The sequence below is a fragment of the Rhinolophus ferrumequinum genome, chromosome 18 (assembly GCF_004115265.2).
Source record: "Rhinolophus ferrumequinum isolate MPI-CBG mRhiFer1 chromosome 18, mRhiFer1_v1.p, whole genome shotgun sequence".
NCBI lineage: Eukaryota > Metazoa > Chordata > Mammalia > Chiroptera > Rhinolophidae > Rhinolophus > Rhinolophus ferrumequinum.
In genome coordinates this window covers 56586936-56604330 of record NC_046301.1, presented here as the reverse complement: position 1 = coordinate 56604330, position 17395 = coordinate 56586936, and the positions used below count along the sequence as shown (strand labels likewise).

The 17395-nt window shown below is 53.3% G+C and overlaps 2 protein-coding genes across 3 annotated transcripts; both read right to left on the bottom strand.

Annotated features, from left to right (window-relative positions):
* Positions 1 to 550: 550 nt before the first annotated feature.
* ZNF358 (zinc finger protein 358) lies at positions 551 to 4217 on the bottom strand. Of its 2 annotated transcripts, XM_033134343.1 has the most exons (3): positions 4162 to 4217; positions 2584 to 2689; positions 551 to 2334 (listed from the first exon to the last, which is right to left on the bottom strand). In XM_033134343.1, exons 2-3 carry the CDS (start codon positions 2654 to 2656, stop codon positions 626 to 628), a joined length of 1782 nt encoding a protein of 593 aa, XP_032990234.1. In that variant the 5' UTR covers positions 2657 to 2689; positions 4162 to 4217; the 3' UTR covers positions 551 to 625. The 2 variants fall into 2 exon arrangements, with proteins under 2 accessions (XP_032990234.1, XP_032990235.1); XM_033134344.1 differs by lacking the exon at positions 2584 to 2689 and having other exon boundaries at positions 4162 to 4196.
* Positions 4218 to 9968: 5751 nt separating this feature from the next.
* On the bottom strand, positions 9969 to 14207 carry TEX45 (testis expressed 45). Its single transcript, XM_033135475.1, has 8 exons — positions 13640 to 14207; positions 12569 to 12675; positions 12378 to 12478; positions 12019 to 12131; positions 11828 to 11937; positions 11297 to 11498; positions 10688 to 10773; positions 9969 to 10181 (listed from the first exon to the last, which is right to left on the bottom strand). The coding sequence occupies exons 1-8, from the start codon at positions 14205 to 14207 to the stop codon at positions 9969 to 9971; spliced, it is 1500 nt and encodes a 499-aa protein (XP_032991366.1).
* Between the last annotated feature and the right edge of the window lie 3188 nt (positions 14208 to 17395).

Sequence of the window (17395 nt, the reverse complement as noted above, 5' to 3'; positions counted from 1 at the left end):
TACTTATTCTAGAATGTACCATACCTTGAAATTAACTTTTAAAATGCTTCTGAATTTGGCATCTGTGAGCTCTGCCAGGCCTAAGGCCATGCTTATCTTGCTTGCTGCTGAGACCCGAGCAATCAAATACATACATGGGTAAAGTCCTTTGTCCAGTGGTGTAGCTATAAGGTGGGCTTTGAAGAGCCAGGCGTAAGTTACCAGAGCAGATGGGGCAGGACTGCCCACATGGTTTCCTATCAGCCCACTAATTTCGACATGCCATAAATCCCACCATTCTGAAAAGCCAAAGGGAAGGGTTGCTGCTCAGACCACCTGCAGAGTAAGTCTGCTCCTGACTCAGGTGACCAGGTCTGGAGGCACAGAGTGGTGACTGCTGGGATGGACCAGTGTGAGACCTTATGGGGGAAGCTGGGAAGGCTGGAGGATGTCAGGAGGAAGCAGACGTCGTGGTTCCCGGATGTATGGCTGGCTCAGGCCACACCTTCCCATCTCCCTAGGAACTGTGCATTAGGGGGAAAAGAGAAACAGGAGAACCACGAAACAGAGCCAGGAGGCAGTGGGAGGATTTTACTAACTGCACAACACACAACTTTCCCAGACCCCATAGGTGCCAGCATCCCCTTCAGCCATCGGGCCCCAGCAGTGCCCCTTGCTCCTGCACCCCCTCGGGACTCTCACCAGTAGAGAGGGCTGAGCTGTCATGGGTGGGAGAGTCGGGGACAGGGTGGGGATCAGGGTTGGGGTCGGGGCTGGGCACGGGATCCAGGTCCAGGCTGTGGTCAGATCCGTTGTCAGGGCTGGCCACAAGGTCAGGATTGGCATCGTGACCAGGCTTAGGGTCAGAAGACTTGACAGGTTTAGGGGTGGATTTGGAGCCAGGGCTGGGTTTGGGGCTGGGATTGGGGAGGGGGCCCAGCACAGAGCCAGGGTCAGGGCCTAGACCAGAACTGGGGCCCAGGCCAGAGCCGAGCACAGAGACAGCATCAGGACCCAGGAGGGAGACCTGCCCGGACCTCAACATGGAAGCAGGGCTGAGGCCCAGGCCGGCGGCAGCGGCAGCAGCCGCTGCGGCTGCAGCAGCCGCGCCCTCATGCACCCGCTTGTGCTTGGTGAGGCTGGAGGCTTGGCCGAAGGCCTTGCCGCAGAGCTGGCAGCGGTAGGGGCGCTCTCCAGAATGCACGTGCAAGTGCTGCAGCAGCGCGGAGCTCTGCCCGAAGGCCTTGGAGCAGTGGGGACAGGCGTAGGGCCGCTCGCCCGTGTGGATGCGTAGGTGGTGCTGCAAATTGGAGCTCTGGCCAAAGGCCTTGCCGCAGTGGGGACACCGGTAGGGGCGCTCGGCCGTGTGCGTGCGCTGGTGCTGCAGCAGTGCCGAGCTCTGGCCGAAGGCCTTGCCGCACTGTGGGCATGGGTAGGGCCGCTCGCCAGTGTGCGTGCGCAGGTGCTTCAGCAGCGCTGATCCCTGCCCGAAGCCCTTGGCGCACACCGGGCACTTGTGTGGCCGTGGGCCGCCATGCGTGCGCAAGTGCTGCGCCAGCAACGAGCCGTGACCAAAGGCCTTGCCGCACACAGGGCAGTGATGCGGCTTCTCGCCGCTGTGGCTGCTGCGGTGCTTCAGCAGCGTGGAGCGCCAGCCGAAGGCCTTGCCACACGCGGCACACTGGTAGGGTCGCGCCCCGGTGTGGATGCCCCGGTGCTGGGCCAGCGTGGCGCCATGGCTGAACGACTTGCCGCAGTCGGGGCAGCGGTAGGGCTTCTCGCCACTGTGGGTGCGGCGGTGCTGGCTCAGCCCCGAGCTGCGGCGGAAGGCTCGCCCGCAGTCGGGGCAAGAGAAGGGCCGGGGTGGGCTGGCAGGTGCAGGGAGCACCGCTGGGCTGGTGGCCAAACCCTCAGGGGTGGCAGTGAGGCTGGATGAGAGGGGGTCCAGGTCTGGGGCTTCCTGGGGGCTAAGGGTGTCGCTATTAGGGTCGAGAACCAGAGGGACAGGGCCAATGACGTCTGGATCGAGATCGAAACTTGAAGACATGGGGTCGAGATCTTGGGGATCCGAGTCACGGGTCCCCGAGATGGAGCTCGGAGCTTCCACATCGGGGTTCAGATCATCGGAGATGGGTTCCAGATCTTCATAGTTGGGATCCACATCTTCAGTGACAGTGTTGAGGTCTTCTGGGTCTTCAGAAACCGGGTGCAGCTCTTCTCGGTTGGGGTCCAGGTCTTCTGAGTCTGAGTCAAGCTCTTCATAAGCAGGTCTTGGGCCTTTGTGACCTGGGTTCCTGACCAGGACCGAGCGCCGCATCCCAGGTGTGGAAGTGCCAGATGCTTCCCGGGCAGGATCTGCAGGGTGAGGATAGGGTGGGCGAAGGTAGGTTCTGGGGAGCAGGGGGGGTCTCTTTTGTAGCCTGGGCAAGGATGGGATAGGGGGCTGGGCTGTGCCCCAGAACCCACTTCTGAACACACACATGGATCGATCCTCCTCTTGTCTCAGACTACAGGGAAACTTGTGACTCACACCAGCCAGGGCAGGGAGAAGAGGGACCCTACTGGGACATGGTGGTGGGGGGCCCTCCCTTCTCAGCCTCAGACCTGGATGGAAGTCATGGGACCCGGCACTGGAGGTCTCCAGTACCCAACTCCATGGCTCTGCCCCTCTCTCCATGCTGGACTCCTCCTCTGGTGGGAAGCTCGGGTCCTGTAGAGGAGAGAGAGTCCTAGGTTCCTACTCCATTATGGGAAAGAGGGTGGGTGTTGGGTTCCTATGCTTGTTCTTAAGTACATGGCCTGAATTCCTGTCCCATAGTCAGAGGTGGCATATTTGGAGGTTCCTGGTAAGGAAGGGACCTCTGGCTCGCCTCCTAGAGAGGAAGCATCCTGAACTTAGAAGCCTATATCTGGGGAATGAGGGTGGGGGACAAACCACATCTGGTAGTCCTCTTGGGTCCCTGGGGGAACACAGGGGCACCCCTGGCTTGCTTCCTGGGGAAGAGACCACCTGAATGCCAGGCCTCACAGTTCCAGGGTGGGAGTAAGTGTCAAAACACCTGTGCTCTTGAATGCCAGTCCCTAAAGCTAGAGAAGGAGGTGGGGAAATAATATGTGGGACCATGGGGGTGGGGGCGGGCAGGGAGACCCATGGATATCATATCTAGGATGATTGGGACAGGTGTCAGTATACCTGTTGTCCAGTTGCATAGATCCTGAATTCTAACCCCTAGCAGGAGGCCAGGCAAAAACAATACCTGGGAACTCCTTTTGGGTGACTGTGGGGACTCCTGGGTAGAAAGGGGAAATCCGAGGGACTGGGCCCATGGCTGGGGTATAGGGACACATGTCAGGACACTTTTTGTCCCATCCTGAATTCCAAGCTGGAGGTAGGGAGGTGGGTAGAGAAACAATAGCTGGGACACCTTCCGGGGAGCAGGGGGAGCTCAGGATAACCTAAAGGGAGGTGATGCCTTGAGCTACCCACCCCATGGCATTGGGGGGCAAGCAAATAGATCTGTTCTTGGGGGACAAGGAGACCTTTCCTTCTGGGGAGGGAGACATCCTGAGCCACAGCCCCACAGTTGGGAGTGGGTACGTGAAAGGAAGGGGCTGAATTCCTAGATCACCTCCTCCACCCAGAACCCCAAGATCACCTCCTGGGGAAAGGGGTTCCAGAACTCTGGACCCCCAAGATTGGAGAGTGAGAAGAAGAATAACTGGGGTCCAAGGGGACAGAGGGAACCCCTGCAACCCCCATTGAGGAAGGGCCTCCTGAACTCCCGACCCCAGACTCAGGGTGGGGAGAACAATGCCCCGGGGCCCTATTGGGTTCCTGGGAGCAGGGGGTCTGGATCGCCTCCAGGGGAAGGGACGTTCTGAATTCCCCACCCCACAGCTGAGGGGTGGGGATCTAAAGCGCTCCCCCCATCCTTCCCGACCTAAAGCGCTCAGTTCGGGCCGGGCCCTCTTCTGGGGCCGCAGCGGCGGACTGGGCGCGTTAGGCCCTTGGGGCGTTCGGTCCTTCGCATCGCACCGCGCGACCCTGCTCTCCGGGCCGGGGCGGGAGGCGCGCGGGGCAGGGGGCGCACCGAGGTCGTCCCGGGTCTCACCCCGCGACGGGGTCCCCCGCCCGCCCCCACCCAGGCTCCCGCCCGCCGGCCCGCTCGCGGGGACACTCACCCGGCGCCCCTCGCCCCTGCCCGGCCCGCCGCGCCCGCTGGCGCCCCCGGGTCCCGCAGCCAGCCCCCCGCCCGCCAGCCCCGCCGGCGGCCCCCTCGGCCCAGCGGCCCCGCCAGGCGCTCCTGGGGAGCGAGAGGGGCTGGCCGAGGGCCGCAGCGGGAGCTGCTGGGACTTGTAGTTCGCCCGCGCCCGCCGCGGCCGTCGCCATCGCTGCCCCCGCCCCCCCCGGGCCAGCCTTTGTCCCGGCCCGGCCGCCCCGACCTCGCGGCCGCGCCTTTGTCTGCGCCGCGCGCCGCCTGCTCGGCCGCGCCCGCCCTCTGCTGTGCCTGTCCCTCTCTCTGCCCCTGCCTACTTCCGTCCCTGTCTCTGTTTCTCTCTCTCTGCCCGTCTCTTTCTGTTCCTTTCTCTGTCTCTCTCCACTTTAATCCTTTTGTCTCTGTTCCTGTCACTTTTTCTACTTCTGTCCCACTGTCTCTGTCTCTCTCTGTCTCTGCCTCCTGCCCATGTCTCTGACTCTCTTTGTTCAAAAAACAGCAAACATTCTCTCTCTCTCTCTCTCTGGCAGACTGGCAGTGCACATAAGCATAGTCAAGTCTCTGAGAATCCCTGCAATTTACAAACTGGTTTATTTTTGCTTAATCCAGCATTTCCCTTTAAGGCTCCTCAAGGAAAAGAGTTGGGGATTCTGTCCCTGAGTGTTTCCCCCCTCCTAGCCAGTTGATGGGTCACTCACTGCTGTCACTCTGTGCCTGATGCTCCCTGGAGTGAGGAGAGAAGCCTGGGCCCAGACTTGGAAGGACTCTGGGCAGACTTTACCTGGAGACATAGATCCCCGCATAGAATGAAAAACAGCCTGGCAGCTGGCAACTGGGCTGTGGTGTTCTTCACTGAACATAAACAACAGTCACAGGATATAAACAGTGATCACACAAGGCCACTCTGTGACTATGTCTGCACCAAGCCAGAGACAAGGACACGCTGCCACCACAAAAATGAATATACACACCCACTCCTGACTAACACAAATGGCTGCTTGTTACCAATGACAGCGCCCTTCCATCCTCCTGCTTGAGATAAAAAGCACTCATCTGCTCCATGCTTCCTGATGGCACCAACTTATTAGAGAATTGCTCCTACTCTCTTCAACTCTCCTTAAAACTACCCTGCACACGCCCAAAACCTATAAGATGCCCTCCTGCCCTCAACTCCCTCTTACAGAGGTGCCCCATGGTTCTCCAGTATACGGTCTTTCATGCTGGAGCAAGCTAAACAACGAAACTTTTGGACTACAGGTGTGTTTCTGATGGTCTTTGCCTGGTGAATTTTGACACCAACTACCCTTGAATACAGCTTTGAGCAACTCAGGCCTCCAGGACTCATCTCTCTTCCTTCTTGAACCGTCTAGCTCTGTGCTGAATTTATGGTCTAAGACCTGCTGTTCACCTCTTTGTGGAAAAGCCTGCAGCAGATCTGAGAGATCTGAGACTGCAATTGGATTATGTCACTGGTTCCTCACTCTGCCTCCTCCTGGATGATCCTATTGCAAATAATACTTGTAATGACAGCTGCTGTTTCTATCTTTTCAGTATGTCTGTCAGCACCTTGCTTTCCCTTGGTGGTACCCCTCCACTACTCCAGACGGACCTGCATCTAACAGTCCCCAGTATCATGCGATCTACACTTATCAGAGAACCCCATCCCCTGGCCACAAAAATTAGGCCTGAGATGAGGACTTGACATTGGAGGGTTTCATTATTCTTCTGGGATCACGAGCTGTATATGGAGCCTCATTCTGCCTGCAGCCATCTTCCTCAGTTGTCCGGAAGAACAGTCGGTAGACTGAACCAAATCTACACCAGGATGTAAAGGTAAGAGTTAGAGAGATAGCTCTGGCTACACTGGTTGAGCTCCTGGATATAGCCATACCTGAAGCCAGAAGCCCTCATTCTTTCCAATCCTATGAGCCAACCAATTTCTTGGGTATTTGAGCTAGTTTTACTGGGTTTCTTTCCTTTGCATCCATGACAGTCTTGACTAATTCAGAAATGAGCACCTGGAAAAGAAAGCATATTAAAGGAAATAACTTGAAATGTGAAATTGGCTGAGCAAAGGTGAGGTAGAGGGCCGCCACATACATGCCTGGGGTGCCAAAAAATATATATATAAGTGGACACTTTGGTCATTGTTGCTCAAGCGGTAGTTCTCCATAATCAGAAGTGTCTGGACGCTGATGGTAACCACTTTGAGCACTTCTTACAATTGCAGAAGTCAAACGTGACTTTTATTCATCTTTGCTATTGGTGTATATTGAGTATTACAATTTTCCTTTCTTAAAATATGTATGCATTCTTTCGGCACCTTCTGTATATATATTCACTATAAGTGAATAGGGCTCCCAAGATTTGTGCAGTGCACAATTTTCCCCAGGTGTATATGGCAGTCCTGTAGAAGAGGTTTCCTCCTAGGAAACGGTGAATCTTTGTTATGTGGAAGAAAAATAGCTGATTGAATTGTTGCCTATTTTATCTTGGGACTCTACCATGTGTCTCTTGAGACTGTGGCTTTAGAAGCTTTGGAGAAAAATATCAGGATGTTGGAATATAAACAGAGATTAGCATCTACTCAATTTTGTGAGATTGTCAGAGCTGAATTCTCTGCCCCAAGCTAAAAGCTGAAGTTAGTAATGAGGTAGGAGATAAGATTGGGATTATGAGAGAACTGGGAGGGGGGCTTTCCTTGATGCCCCAGGCTGCTCTCCGACACTGAACCTTCCCTGTCTATAAAGGAAACAATTACCCTCACTCGGAAGAGCCCATTAGCCGTCTTTCCACCTTCCAGATTTTCCAGATTGTAACCTGGGGCAAGGTAAATGCTAAGGAGACGGGCAGGCACAGGTCTGTGGCTAGAGACCGAATCCACCAAGGTTGGGCTCCAGACTCAAAAGATTCTCCTGCGGATTGGGAAACCAAATCACTTGGGGTGGACAAGTGAGCTAGGCCATCCAATCACACAGAATTTCATTCCTCTGGGCACAGTGATTGGTTCATGGCTGTGCATGTGACTCAAATGGACCAATCACAGTGTTCCTTAAATTCCAATTTAAGGAGTAGGGGGAAGATGCCCCTCCTTCCTTTGGGGCTTTTTATTCATAAGGATTTGGGTTACCAGCATCCTTTTTTGCCACCCTTGGAGGGATGCAGGACTGTGAGATGGCAAGGGAGAGAGTCCTGATACTGAACTAAGCATGCCTGATGTTAGATCTAATTCCAGACTTTCTTGATTCTACATTAATAAAATCCCTTTCTGCTTGAGCTAGATAGAACTGGGTTTTTGTCACTTGCAACAAAAATGACTTAAGACGTTCACAAAATTTAGACACCATTCATTGAGCTGCAGGTGAATGCTAGGCCCTGTTCTGAGGATGGTTTGTGTGCACTGTAATCCTTGTAACCACTCTATGAAGGAAGAGCTATTGCCACCCCCATTTTACCAATGAGAAAAGTGAGGGTCAGAGCATGAAGTCACTTGTCCAAGGACAGATAAGCGGCAGGTCTGAATTCTGCTGCTCGGTGATGCTTACCTTTGACAAAGTTGTCTTCCTTTAACAATGAAGCCATTTTCCCCACATGCAATCCTGTTTTATTCATCTTATTTCATAAGCCTTTTGGGTTTTATACTTCACAGGAAATGCCTTTTTTTTTTTTTTTAGGTGAGTGGGATATAGGAGGCTTCGATATAAATCCATAAAGTATGTCTAGAATCATGATGATGTAGTGTCTTTCTGCATTGATTAAACATTTACAGTAAAGTTTCTCTTCTTTCCTAGGTCTGGTCAGTTCCATTGTAAGAAAATGCTTCAAGTTTTGCTGAAATCTGCCTCCTTGTAACTCCTACCCATTGTTCCTCATTTGGTGTCTGAGTTGCTTTAAACCATTCCTAGAACCAGGGAGGAGCAGAAATAATCCTGCAACGAGAGCTACATGGAATTGAACACCAAAGCAAGCCTCCTGAACTTCCTGGCAGGCAAGGCAAAAAGGAAAAGCTTTTTTGAGTAGTCTGACCAATACGCAGACCAGCTTCATCAGGAGAGCCTGATTTTGTCCTGGGAATCATTATAGGATGGGTTTATTGCAGTGGTTCTCAACCAGGGGCAAGCCTCCCTCTGCCCCAGGGGACACTTGTCAATGTCTAGACTTTTTTTTTTTTTTTTTTAAATATTATTGGAGAGTATTGGGGAACAGTGTGTTTTTCCAGGACCCATCAGCTCCAAGTCAAGTCACTGTTTTCAATCTAGTTGTGGAGGGCGCAGCCCACTGGGCCATGTAGGAATCAAACCGGTGACTTTGGTGTTATGAGCACTGCACTCTAACCAACTGAGCCAACTGGCATTTTTGGTTGTCATAACTGGGTGGGAGAGAAGGAGTGTGCTAACAGCATGTAATGGTTATAGGTCACAGATGATGCTAAACATACTACAATGCATAACACAGCCTCCAACAACAAAGAATGATCTTATCAAACATGTCAGTAGTACCGACACTGAGAAATCTTTATCATGAAGTAATTCAGAAGAGTGTCGTGTACATCTTTAGTGGAAACAAGCCAAAGAGGTGCAACCAAAAGGACCATCTTGTCCCTGTAGGACCCAAAGCTGGACTCCTGTCCTTTCTTTGGAAATGAAAACCTAGCTCCACACAATTGCTGCCCATAGGGAAAAGGCTCCTGGTCAGGTTTGAGGTTGGCTCTTAGTGGCCCATGAGACTGGGGGCCTTGATCTCTGAAGATCTGATTACACAGTCAGGGAGTTGTATTCATTATTTGGAGTCAATTCTCAACAGCCTACAGAGGTAGGACCTGGCTACAGCCACCAAGACCCATCTTATCCCAGACCGAGCCAGCTTCTTAGTGTTGTCACCAGACCCCAGAGCATCAAGATGGGGCGCTGTCCAAGGTGCTAGTCCTTGACTTGCTAAACAGGGTCACCCATGGGCTTCAGGGCCCCTACTCTACCCTCCTCCTTCCCACCTGTTTCATGTTATTGCTGTCTGGAAACCTATCCCCTTGGATCTCATTATTTCCTGATGGATTTTGTCAGTTCTGACCTGGGGGCCAGTTGCCCAGCCATCCAGTGCACCATTCAGCTCCCAGCCTCTGCACACAACGGAGGAAATTGCTGGACCATTCTCAGTGTGTCCTCCCCATAACCCCCCTGAGTCCCACCCAGTCTCTCAATCATTGAAATCTCCTTCCCACACCCTCATCTTCCTCTCCCCTGTTCTTCTTCGTCTTTAGAAGGGAAGCTCTCTCCCTCTTTGACCCGAGCCTCACACAGTGATCCATGTGTGTATTTCTCATCTATAACATTCTAATGAGAGCTACTATTTATATTCACTTTACAGATGAGCAAACTGAGGCTCAGAGGGGTTAAATGACTTGCCCAAGGCGATTATCCAGGACATGGAGGAGTCAGTATTTGGACGCTGTCCATTCAACCCCAGGAGCCTGAATTCTCAACCCATCACCACACTGCCTCTGTTCAACACTCCATCCTTTCCATGTCATTCAGAACTTGTCACGGCACCCGAACACCGTGTATTGAGTCTGACCACCAAGCCTTTGCACAGGCTGGCATGGCCTCTCTGCTCAGAGTGAGGCAATCTCCAGGGCCCACAGAAGTGTCTGTTCAGAGTCTTCTTGATGGAGTCATTATCTCCTGTACAGCCCCCACTCCTCCAAGCATACTTTTTCATGGCCGACTGATGGAGAGGGGTGGGATGTTGCCAAGGTGGTGTTTATTGCTGACTAGGTCACGGGTAGCTAGGGGTCTGGAAGGCTTGCGGTTTTACCTTCCCACCCTTGCAGCCCCACTGGTGAGGGGAGCCCAGTGGCACGTGGCTCTCCTGGAAGTTGTCGGATCTCAGCACTGCTGGGCCCTGGTACTTGAAGGCAAACTCGTCCTTGTGTTGGGTTGAGAAGAAGTGCTGTCTACCCAGCGGGGGCTCTATGTGGCTATACTTGCACTGTGGAGTCAGGGTGGGCAGCATGGCAGAGCAGCCTGGAGGGTGGCTGACCCACCCGGGCCACCCTACGGTCCCTGCCCCTCCCTGGGAGCATCAGAGCCTGGTGATGAGCTCTGTGGAGGTAGGCAAAAGTGGCCTCAGTTTGGGCTGACCCAGGAGCTGGATGAAAAGCCGGAGAGAAACTGGGTGTGGGGCTGGAATGACCCCAGGACTAGGCTGACCCCAGGCGACTCTGAGCTAACCCTCAGCTTGGGGTATAACCATGGCTGGTAATACGAAGATGCCCCTGACCTAACCTTGACATGACCCTGGTGGTGAGTTTGGGATGACCTTGAGGAGGCTGGGATGACATTAAGATGACCCTGAGCCTGGGGTGGCTCTAGAGTGACCCTGAGAGGACTTGACAGAAAATCTGAGTCTCAGGTGACAGTGCAAGTATCCTGAGATAACTCTTCACTGATTTGGGGGGTTACCTGTTCAGGGAGGTGCCCCTCCCCCTCTCTCACCCGCTGTAGCATCTCCTCAGTCATGGAGGCTGGAGCTGTTCTGTGCGGTTTCAGCATCTTCTGGTTCATGGTTAGAAAATCAGGTTCTGGAGATTGGGGTGAGGGATGGCCGAGTTGAGGGGCAGAGGGAGGAGAGGCAGGTCCCAAGGGATAGGGACTTGCGAAATAAAGAATGGGGTAAGGGTTCAGGGCTAAGCCTGGGCCAGTGCTGAAGTTGAAGCCAAGGATGGATTAGTAGGCGGGGAGGAGGGAGGAGCCGGGGCGGGACTGAAGCCAGGGGTTGGGCAAATGCAGACGTATTTTGGAGGTGGGGCCAGGTAGGGTAAGCTAGGGAATCACGGGGCGGAACCAGAATCTGACAGAGGAAAAGGGTGCTTCTATGGTCATGCAGGGGGCTATGGTCCCACGCGGAGGTGGGAAGTGGGGGTCATGACCAGGAGTGGGTGGTTTATCCAGGTTCAGAATTGGGATCTTGGTCCATGGGGTGGGAGCTAGCTCTTCAGGAGGCGGAGCCAGAGTTGGGCAGTGGGCGGAGCGGGACCCACTAGGGGTGGGACCAGAACTGTGGCAGGGGTGGGGCCTTCCGGGGTGGGGCGAGGCTGCACTCACCGCCTGTGCCCTCAGGCAGGTTGCTAGGCAGCAAATGAAGGTTGGGGGCTTTATGGGGATGTCGCCTGTCAGGGGGGCAATAGGCCGTGCCCATGGAAGTCTGGAAGAACTGTCGCAGAAGCTTTGACTCCCCTAGGGTCACGTGACCCTGCAATTTCTCATGAGGCACGTGGCGGCTGGATGGCTTGGTCGGAGGTGGCAGCTGTAGGACCACATGGCATTTGGGAAACTCCCGCGTCCGGGATGGCCCAAGGCTCGGTTGGAAGGAAGACATAGATGGGCACTGTATGACCTTGGACAGATCACACCCTCTTTGGGCCCTACGTGATGGAGCTGGAGATAGGTATTCTCTCATTTTACAGACGGGGCCACTTGTCTAGCGGCTTACCCTAGATCACGCAAATAGATCCAGGGGATCCCCACACACATATCAAGTTTACTTCTACCTCAGGGCCTTTGCACATACTATTCATTCTGCCTGGGAAGCTCCTTTCCCTGACGAGTCCTGCCTCTTTCCCCCTGCCTGCTGACCTGGCCATAGAAGAAGTGCATGGAGGTGGTGAGGCTGCCTGGGCCCGGGCACCGATTTCCTTCCAAGATGTGCGACTCTGGAGTCTGGTCATGGTGAAGACAAAAAGGCTCTGCCAGTGGCAGAGCAGATGCTGAGCAGCTCTAGGAGGCTGAATTAGGAGTAAGGGGCAGGGTAGCCAGCAGGCTCTCACCTGGTTTCTGGGCACAGAAGTGCTCGGCCTTGGTAGTCCTGTCATGGAAGAGACCATCTCCAGGACGAATATTCACACAGTGGATGTAAGTGGAAGCCTGGGCCTTGTCATACCTGCATATAAGGTATGCAGGGGATCCATCTGATCTGGGCCCTTGCAACTCCCAGGAAAAGGGAGGCGGGTAGGCTTCCCAGCGGCCAAGCCATGCAGTGTTAATGGTGGGGGATCTGGCACAACAGTGGGCCTTGCTTGAGGGTGATGGAGACCTCAAAGTCACAGTATTGGCCCTAGAGCCTTAGGTGGCACACTACGCATGTCGCTGAGAGGCCTTTGGTCGAAGGCCATGGTCCCTTGTGTACCTGTCTAGGGGCAGACCCTGAGGCCTGTAAGCTTGTTTCTGCTCTGAACACATGGGCCCATAGCCAATCTTGAAGTCTCCCAGTACCACACTGGAGGAGTCCTGTAAGTAGACAGGGGCAGTGGGAAGGGCAAGGCCACCAAGCCCCCCATCAGTGCCCTCCCCAGTGGCACCAGCCCAGCTTTGATTTACCCTCTTACACATCAAGGCAAGTGGGCCTCGCAGTGCCTGGAACTGTCTCTGGTAGGAGGTCCCATCATCTGGTCTCCTGTGGTCCCACTTGAGGGGGTTGGGGCCCCCTGAGCATAGGCAAAAAGAGAGAATGGGATTGAGTCCCTGGAGCTTCAGGCCCACTGGATTCTTTGCTCGGAAGGGGAGATGGAGTCCTGACTAGCCTAGCCTGAGGGCTGTCTGGCAAACACCAAAAATAACAATAAGAATGGATAACAAGAATCACTACCAAGCGTTGAGCCAGGCATTCAGGTTAAGTGCTTTGCACCTCATTTGGGGGGCTGGTATTATCCCCCCACACACTTTACAGCCTCTACGAGGCTCAGAGAGGTTAGAACACACAGCAATTCAGAACCAGAACTGAATCAAACCCAGGTCTGACAACCCCCGAACCCAGCCTGAAGGGATTCTGACTAGTGATGTCCACCAGCAGTTCTCCTGGAGTCATAGAATTGGAAAAAAATCACACGAATGACAGCTACTCTGTTGAGAATGACAGCTACTCTGTTGAGTTCTCTCTATATGCCAGGTTTATCATGCACTCTTAAGCTCTTTTTGCTTTGAAGTGGGGCCCTGTTATTGCACTAATTTTGCAGATGAGGAAAACTAAGGCTGGGAGAGGTCAACTTGCTCAGAGTCATACACGTACTAAGGCAGCAGGGCTGGGGTGGGGGTGGGACACTAAGCAGGTGGGTCTGACCCCAAACCAGCTCTCATGATTTCTGCCCACGGCACAGCCCCCCGAAAAGATTCAGGCCAGGCCCTTTCTAGGGATGCAAAAACTAAGGCTCAAGGAGGTTCCAGGCTTTCTTAGCCCCGCACTACTGCCCTTTGGGGCTGGATAATTATTGTGGGTGGCTGTCCTGGGAGTGGTAGGGTGATTAGCAGCATCCCTGGCCTCCATCCACTACTTCCTCCAGCGTGACAACCCGACCTTGCCAAATGTCCCTTGGGGGAGGGCGCAGAGTTCCCGCCCTCCTTGAGAACCTCTGGGTTGGGCAAATCCCACAATGCGCCGGGGTGAGCGCTCACCCAAGTGCCTGCAGGACGCGCGGGGCTGCGGGCATGTGTCGTGCTGCGGGAACAGTGCCTGGTTCGTGGTGGGCGGGATGCGCAGCTTGACTGGGTCCCCGGGCGGCACTGAGCCGCGATCGAAGACGAGGCGCGCGCCTCGGATCTGCTCGCTGGCGCGCGCCGGTGCCTCAGGCCAACCAAAGTGGGCCCGCGTGGTAGAGAGGAAGGAGCGGGCGCACGCGTCCGCGTGCATGTGCAGGTGGCTGGTCCCCATGGCAAGCGTGTGTGCCCGCGCCCGCGCCCTCTCCTGCCGGGTCGACGGCGTGGGCGGCAGCGCGAACGCGCAGTGCATCTCTGACTCGCGCCCCTCGCTGGCCCAGCGCGTGTCCTGCTGGAAAAGGGACGCCTCGGGCGGCGGCGGGTACCGCGGCTTGCGAGGGACGCCAGGGTAGGCCTGGAAGTCTCGATGCATCGTGGAGTGCGTGGCGCCCACGTGCAGCCGCGGGTCAGGCCCCAGCGCGAAGTGCGAGGCCTTGAGGAAGTCCAGCCGGGCCATCGGGCTGTGCAGCAGGGAGCCCGCGGCCATCGCGGGACTCGGTGCCACCTGCGAGGGGGTGGGGACAAGGGATGGAACAAGTGCCCACCAGGACCATGATGCCTTTTACTCCTTACTGAGTGCCAGGCACTGGGCTCGGGACTGGGGACATGGTAAGAAAGAGTCGCAGCCCCTGTGCTGCCCCCAGGGAAAGTAAGATAAGAATAATTCATTTGGCACTCACTGTGTGCTAGGTGGGGACCTAGGCCCTGGGAGGACGGTAGGTACATCAGTTAAGGAAACGGACCAAGAGCCCTGCCCTTGTGGAGCTGATAATGGTGTGGGGAGGTGTCTAATCTAATCTAATCTAATCTTTTGCAGAGCAAGTAGAAAGTGGGAACAGAAGTCACACAGAGTAGAAGGATGAGGGTTTAGGGTGGAAGAGCTGCAGTTTTAAAAAGGAAGCACCATTGAGACCACAGTTGAGCAAAGACCAGGAAAGGGTGAGAGGGGGCATTTGGGTCTCTGGGAGAATAGCATTCCAGGCAGATGCAACAGCAGATGCAAAGCCCCTGAGGCTGGCACAGAGTGAGCAAGGAGGAGAGCTGCAGAATTAACCTCTGCATGCTGCAGTTTGTCTGATATGGCCACCCCCTCTCCTCACTCTCAGTCAGTTGTTAAGGGCATGGCTCTGCCCTCCTTCATGTCTGGGAACCTACTTCTGTCTCTCTGTCCAACCCAGTCATGTCCCATCTCTGCCATCTGCAATTGTCCTGGGCCCTGATCCCTTCCTGTCCTCAGACTATCTGAGGTTTACACACCTCCCACTTACTTCTCTGACTTTAGCTCCAGGATCCCAGCAGCCCATTTAGTCAACGGGGACTTTCTTGCCTTCGCTCAGAGCATAGGTGTCTGCCCTACTCTCATCCCTTATCCTTGGAAACCAGCCCTGCCGGTGCTAGCAACACCCCTGGCTCAGGCTCACCTCCTGCAGGAAGTCCTCCCAGACCACTTCAGCCCACAACTACTTGCTCATGTTGACCTCCAGAAAACACACATCAAGTTTTTTTTTTTAACGAAACTACAGTTTTTAAGTGTCTAAGTTTGTTGCTTTTTCCATAAATTTGCCACCTAAAATAGTTGAGAGTCGAGAAGATGTCAAACGATTTATGGGAGAATCCGACAACTGAAATTGCTAGGTGGGTCACCTTGGAATAAGTAACTGGGCTCCTATGAGCTTCAGTCTCTTCATCAGGGATGAAGATAGGGTACCTACCTCAAGTGGTGGCATGGGGACTAACGAATCTTAGAAAATACGCTTGGCACGGGGCTGACCCTCAAGACTCCCTCTGTCCCTGGTCTCCCAGAGCACGCTCACATGCTCCTCCCAAGGCTGCATCCAAGGGTTGTCCAGCCCTGCCCATTGTGACCCAATGAGCTTCCCCAGACAATGCTGTCACAATGGTCCCCCAGCCATCTGGTGGCAGCTGGGAGAAAAATCAAGAGCAAGACCATAGGATCCTGCCTCCTGAGAGTTCAGAGAGCCTGCCTGCCAAGTGACTTGACTTTTTTTTTTCTTCAGACTTTTATTTATTTAAGTGTGTTTTTCCAGGATCCATCAGCGCTAAGTCAAGTAGTTGTTTGGATCTAGTTGTGGAGGGCGCAGCTCACAGTGGCCCATGTGGAGATCGAACCGGCAACCTTGTTAAGAGCACTGTGCTCTCACCAACGGAACTATTCGGCCGCCCCCATGACTTGACTTCTTGAAGTCTCGGTTTTGTCATCTGGGAAATGGAGCTGGGAATGGTAACCACTTCGGGAAGCAGCACTGGGGATTTAATGCAGTAGGCTGCTGGTGTCTCTTACTACCATTTCCCCAAGTTTTCTTTCTCATCTGCTTCCTAATTTCCCCACGAAAGATGGGCCAATCTCTGAGTCAGTGCCCACCCCCTCCAGCCCCAAGACCACCAGGAACACACATGTAGTTGAATGAATTTGGGCTTATTACTAGTTGCAGTGAGGGAGAACACACTCGTGGGGAACTGGGGGCATCTTAGAGGATGTGAAAAGGGACTTAGCAGACTTGGGCTTGTCTTAGTTACTTCCGGGGAGGTTTGAGGAAGTGGGGCTTTGCTCTACGCTTGATGCTTTTACTGGTTGGAAGTCTGACTTTCTTTTTTGAGATGATTTGACAAAAAAATGTATCTATAACAACAGAAAAAGGGACATGGGAGTCAATGCTTAATGCGCAGAGTTTCAGTTTGGGATGATGAAAAAGTTCTGAAGTTGGATGGTGGTGATGGTTGCACAACAACCTGAAATCACTTAATACCACTGAACGGGACACTTAGAGGTGACTAAAATGGTACATTTTATGTTATGTATATTTTACCACAATAAAAACATTTTTAGAAAAGAAAAAGCGGGTGGGGGTGGGAGATGAGGGTGAGGGGGATCAAATATATGGTGATGGAAGGAGAACTGACTCTGGGTGGTGAACACACAATGAGATTTATAGATGATGTAATACAGAATTGTACACCTGAAATCTATGTAATTTCCCTAACAGTTGTCACCCCAACAAATTTAAAAAAGAAAAGAAAAAGCAATTTCTTAAAAAATAAAGTAAAAACCAGATGAAATAAATATATAAATGTGGTCAACCTATCTCAGTTCATGATGCCAGAAATAACCTATTGAATGGGTTCTTTTTTTCTAATTCAGGTATAACTGACGTACCACATTGTGAAAGTTTAAGGTTTACAACCTATTGATCTGATACATTTATATTGCAATATGATTGCCATTGTAGCATTAGCTAACACCTCTAAGGTGTGATGTAATTATCATTTCTTCTAGTTTGGGAACAATTAAGATCTAGTCTCTGAGAAAGTTTAATGTTTATGATACAGTTTTTCTGTCTGTAACCCCTGTACTGAGTAGTAGGTCTCTAGGATTTATTTACTCACAGTGGCCCATGTGGTGATCGAACCGGCAACCCTGGTGCTATTAGCACCACGCTCCAACCAACTGAGCTAACTGGCCACCCAGGAATTATTTACCAATTATTTAGTGGATCCCTTTTCACTAAATTTAAGCAAATTTTTGTTTTGTCTATTGAGTTGAGGTCCTATCACCTGCTCCCTAGCCTCAAGCCCACCAAAAGGACTGGCAAGATACGTTTCAGCCTAGTCCTCCTGCCTGCTGGAAAAGGAGGACCCACGAGCGTCCTGGGTGCT

Coding starts and splice junctions, on each gene's coding strand:
- TEX45 (XM_033135475.1), bottom strand. CDS start 14,207: ATGGCCGCGGGCTCCCTGCTGCACAGCCCGATGGCCCGGCTGGACTTC. Junction 11,938..12,018: donor CTTCTGTGCCCAGAAACCAG/GTGAGAGCCTGC, acceptor TGCCACTGGCAG/AGCCTTTTTGTCTTCACCAT. Junction 10,182..10,687: donor CTGAGGAGATGCTACAGCGG/GTGAGAGAGGGG, acceptor CTGACTCCACAG/TGCAAGTATAGCCACATAGA.
- ZNF358 (XM_033134343.1), bottom strand. CDS start 2,656: ATGGAGAGAGGGGCAGAGCCATGGAGTTGGGTACTGGAGACCTCCAGT. Junction 2,335..2,583: donor GTCCCATGACTTCCATCCAG/GTCTGAGGCTGA, acceptor CTCACCCTGCAG/ATCCTGCCCGGGAAGCATCT.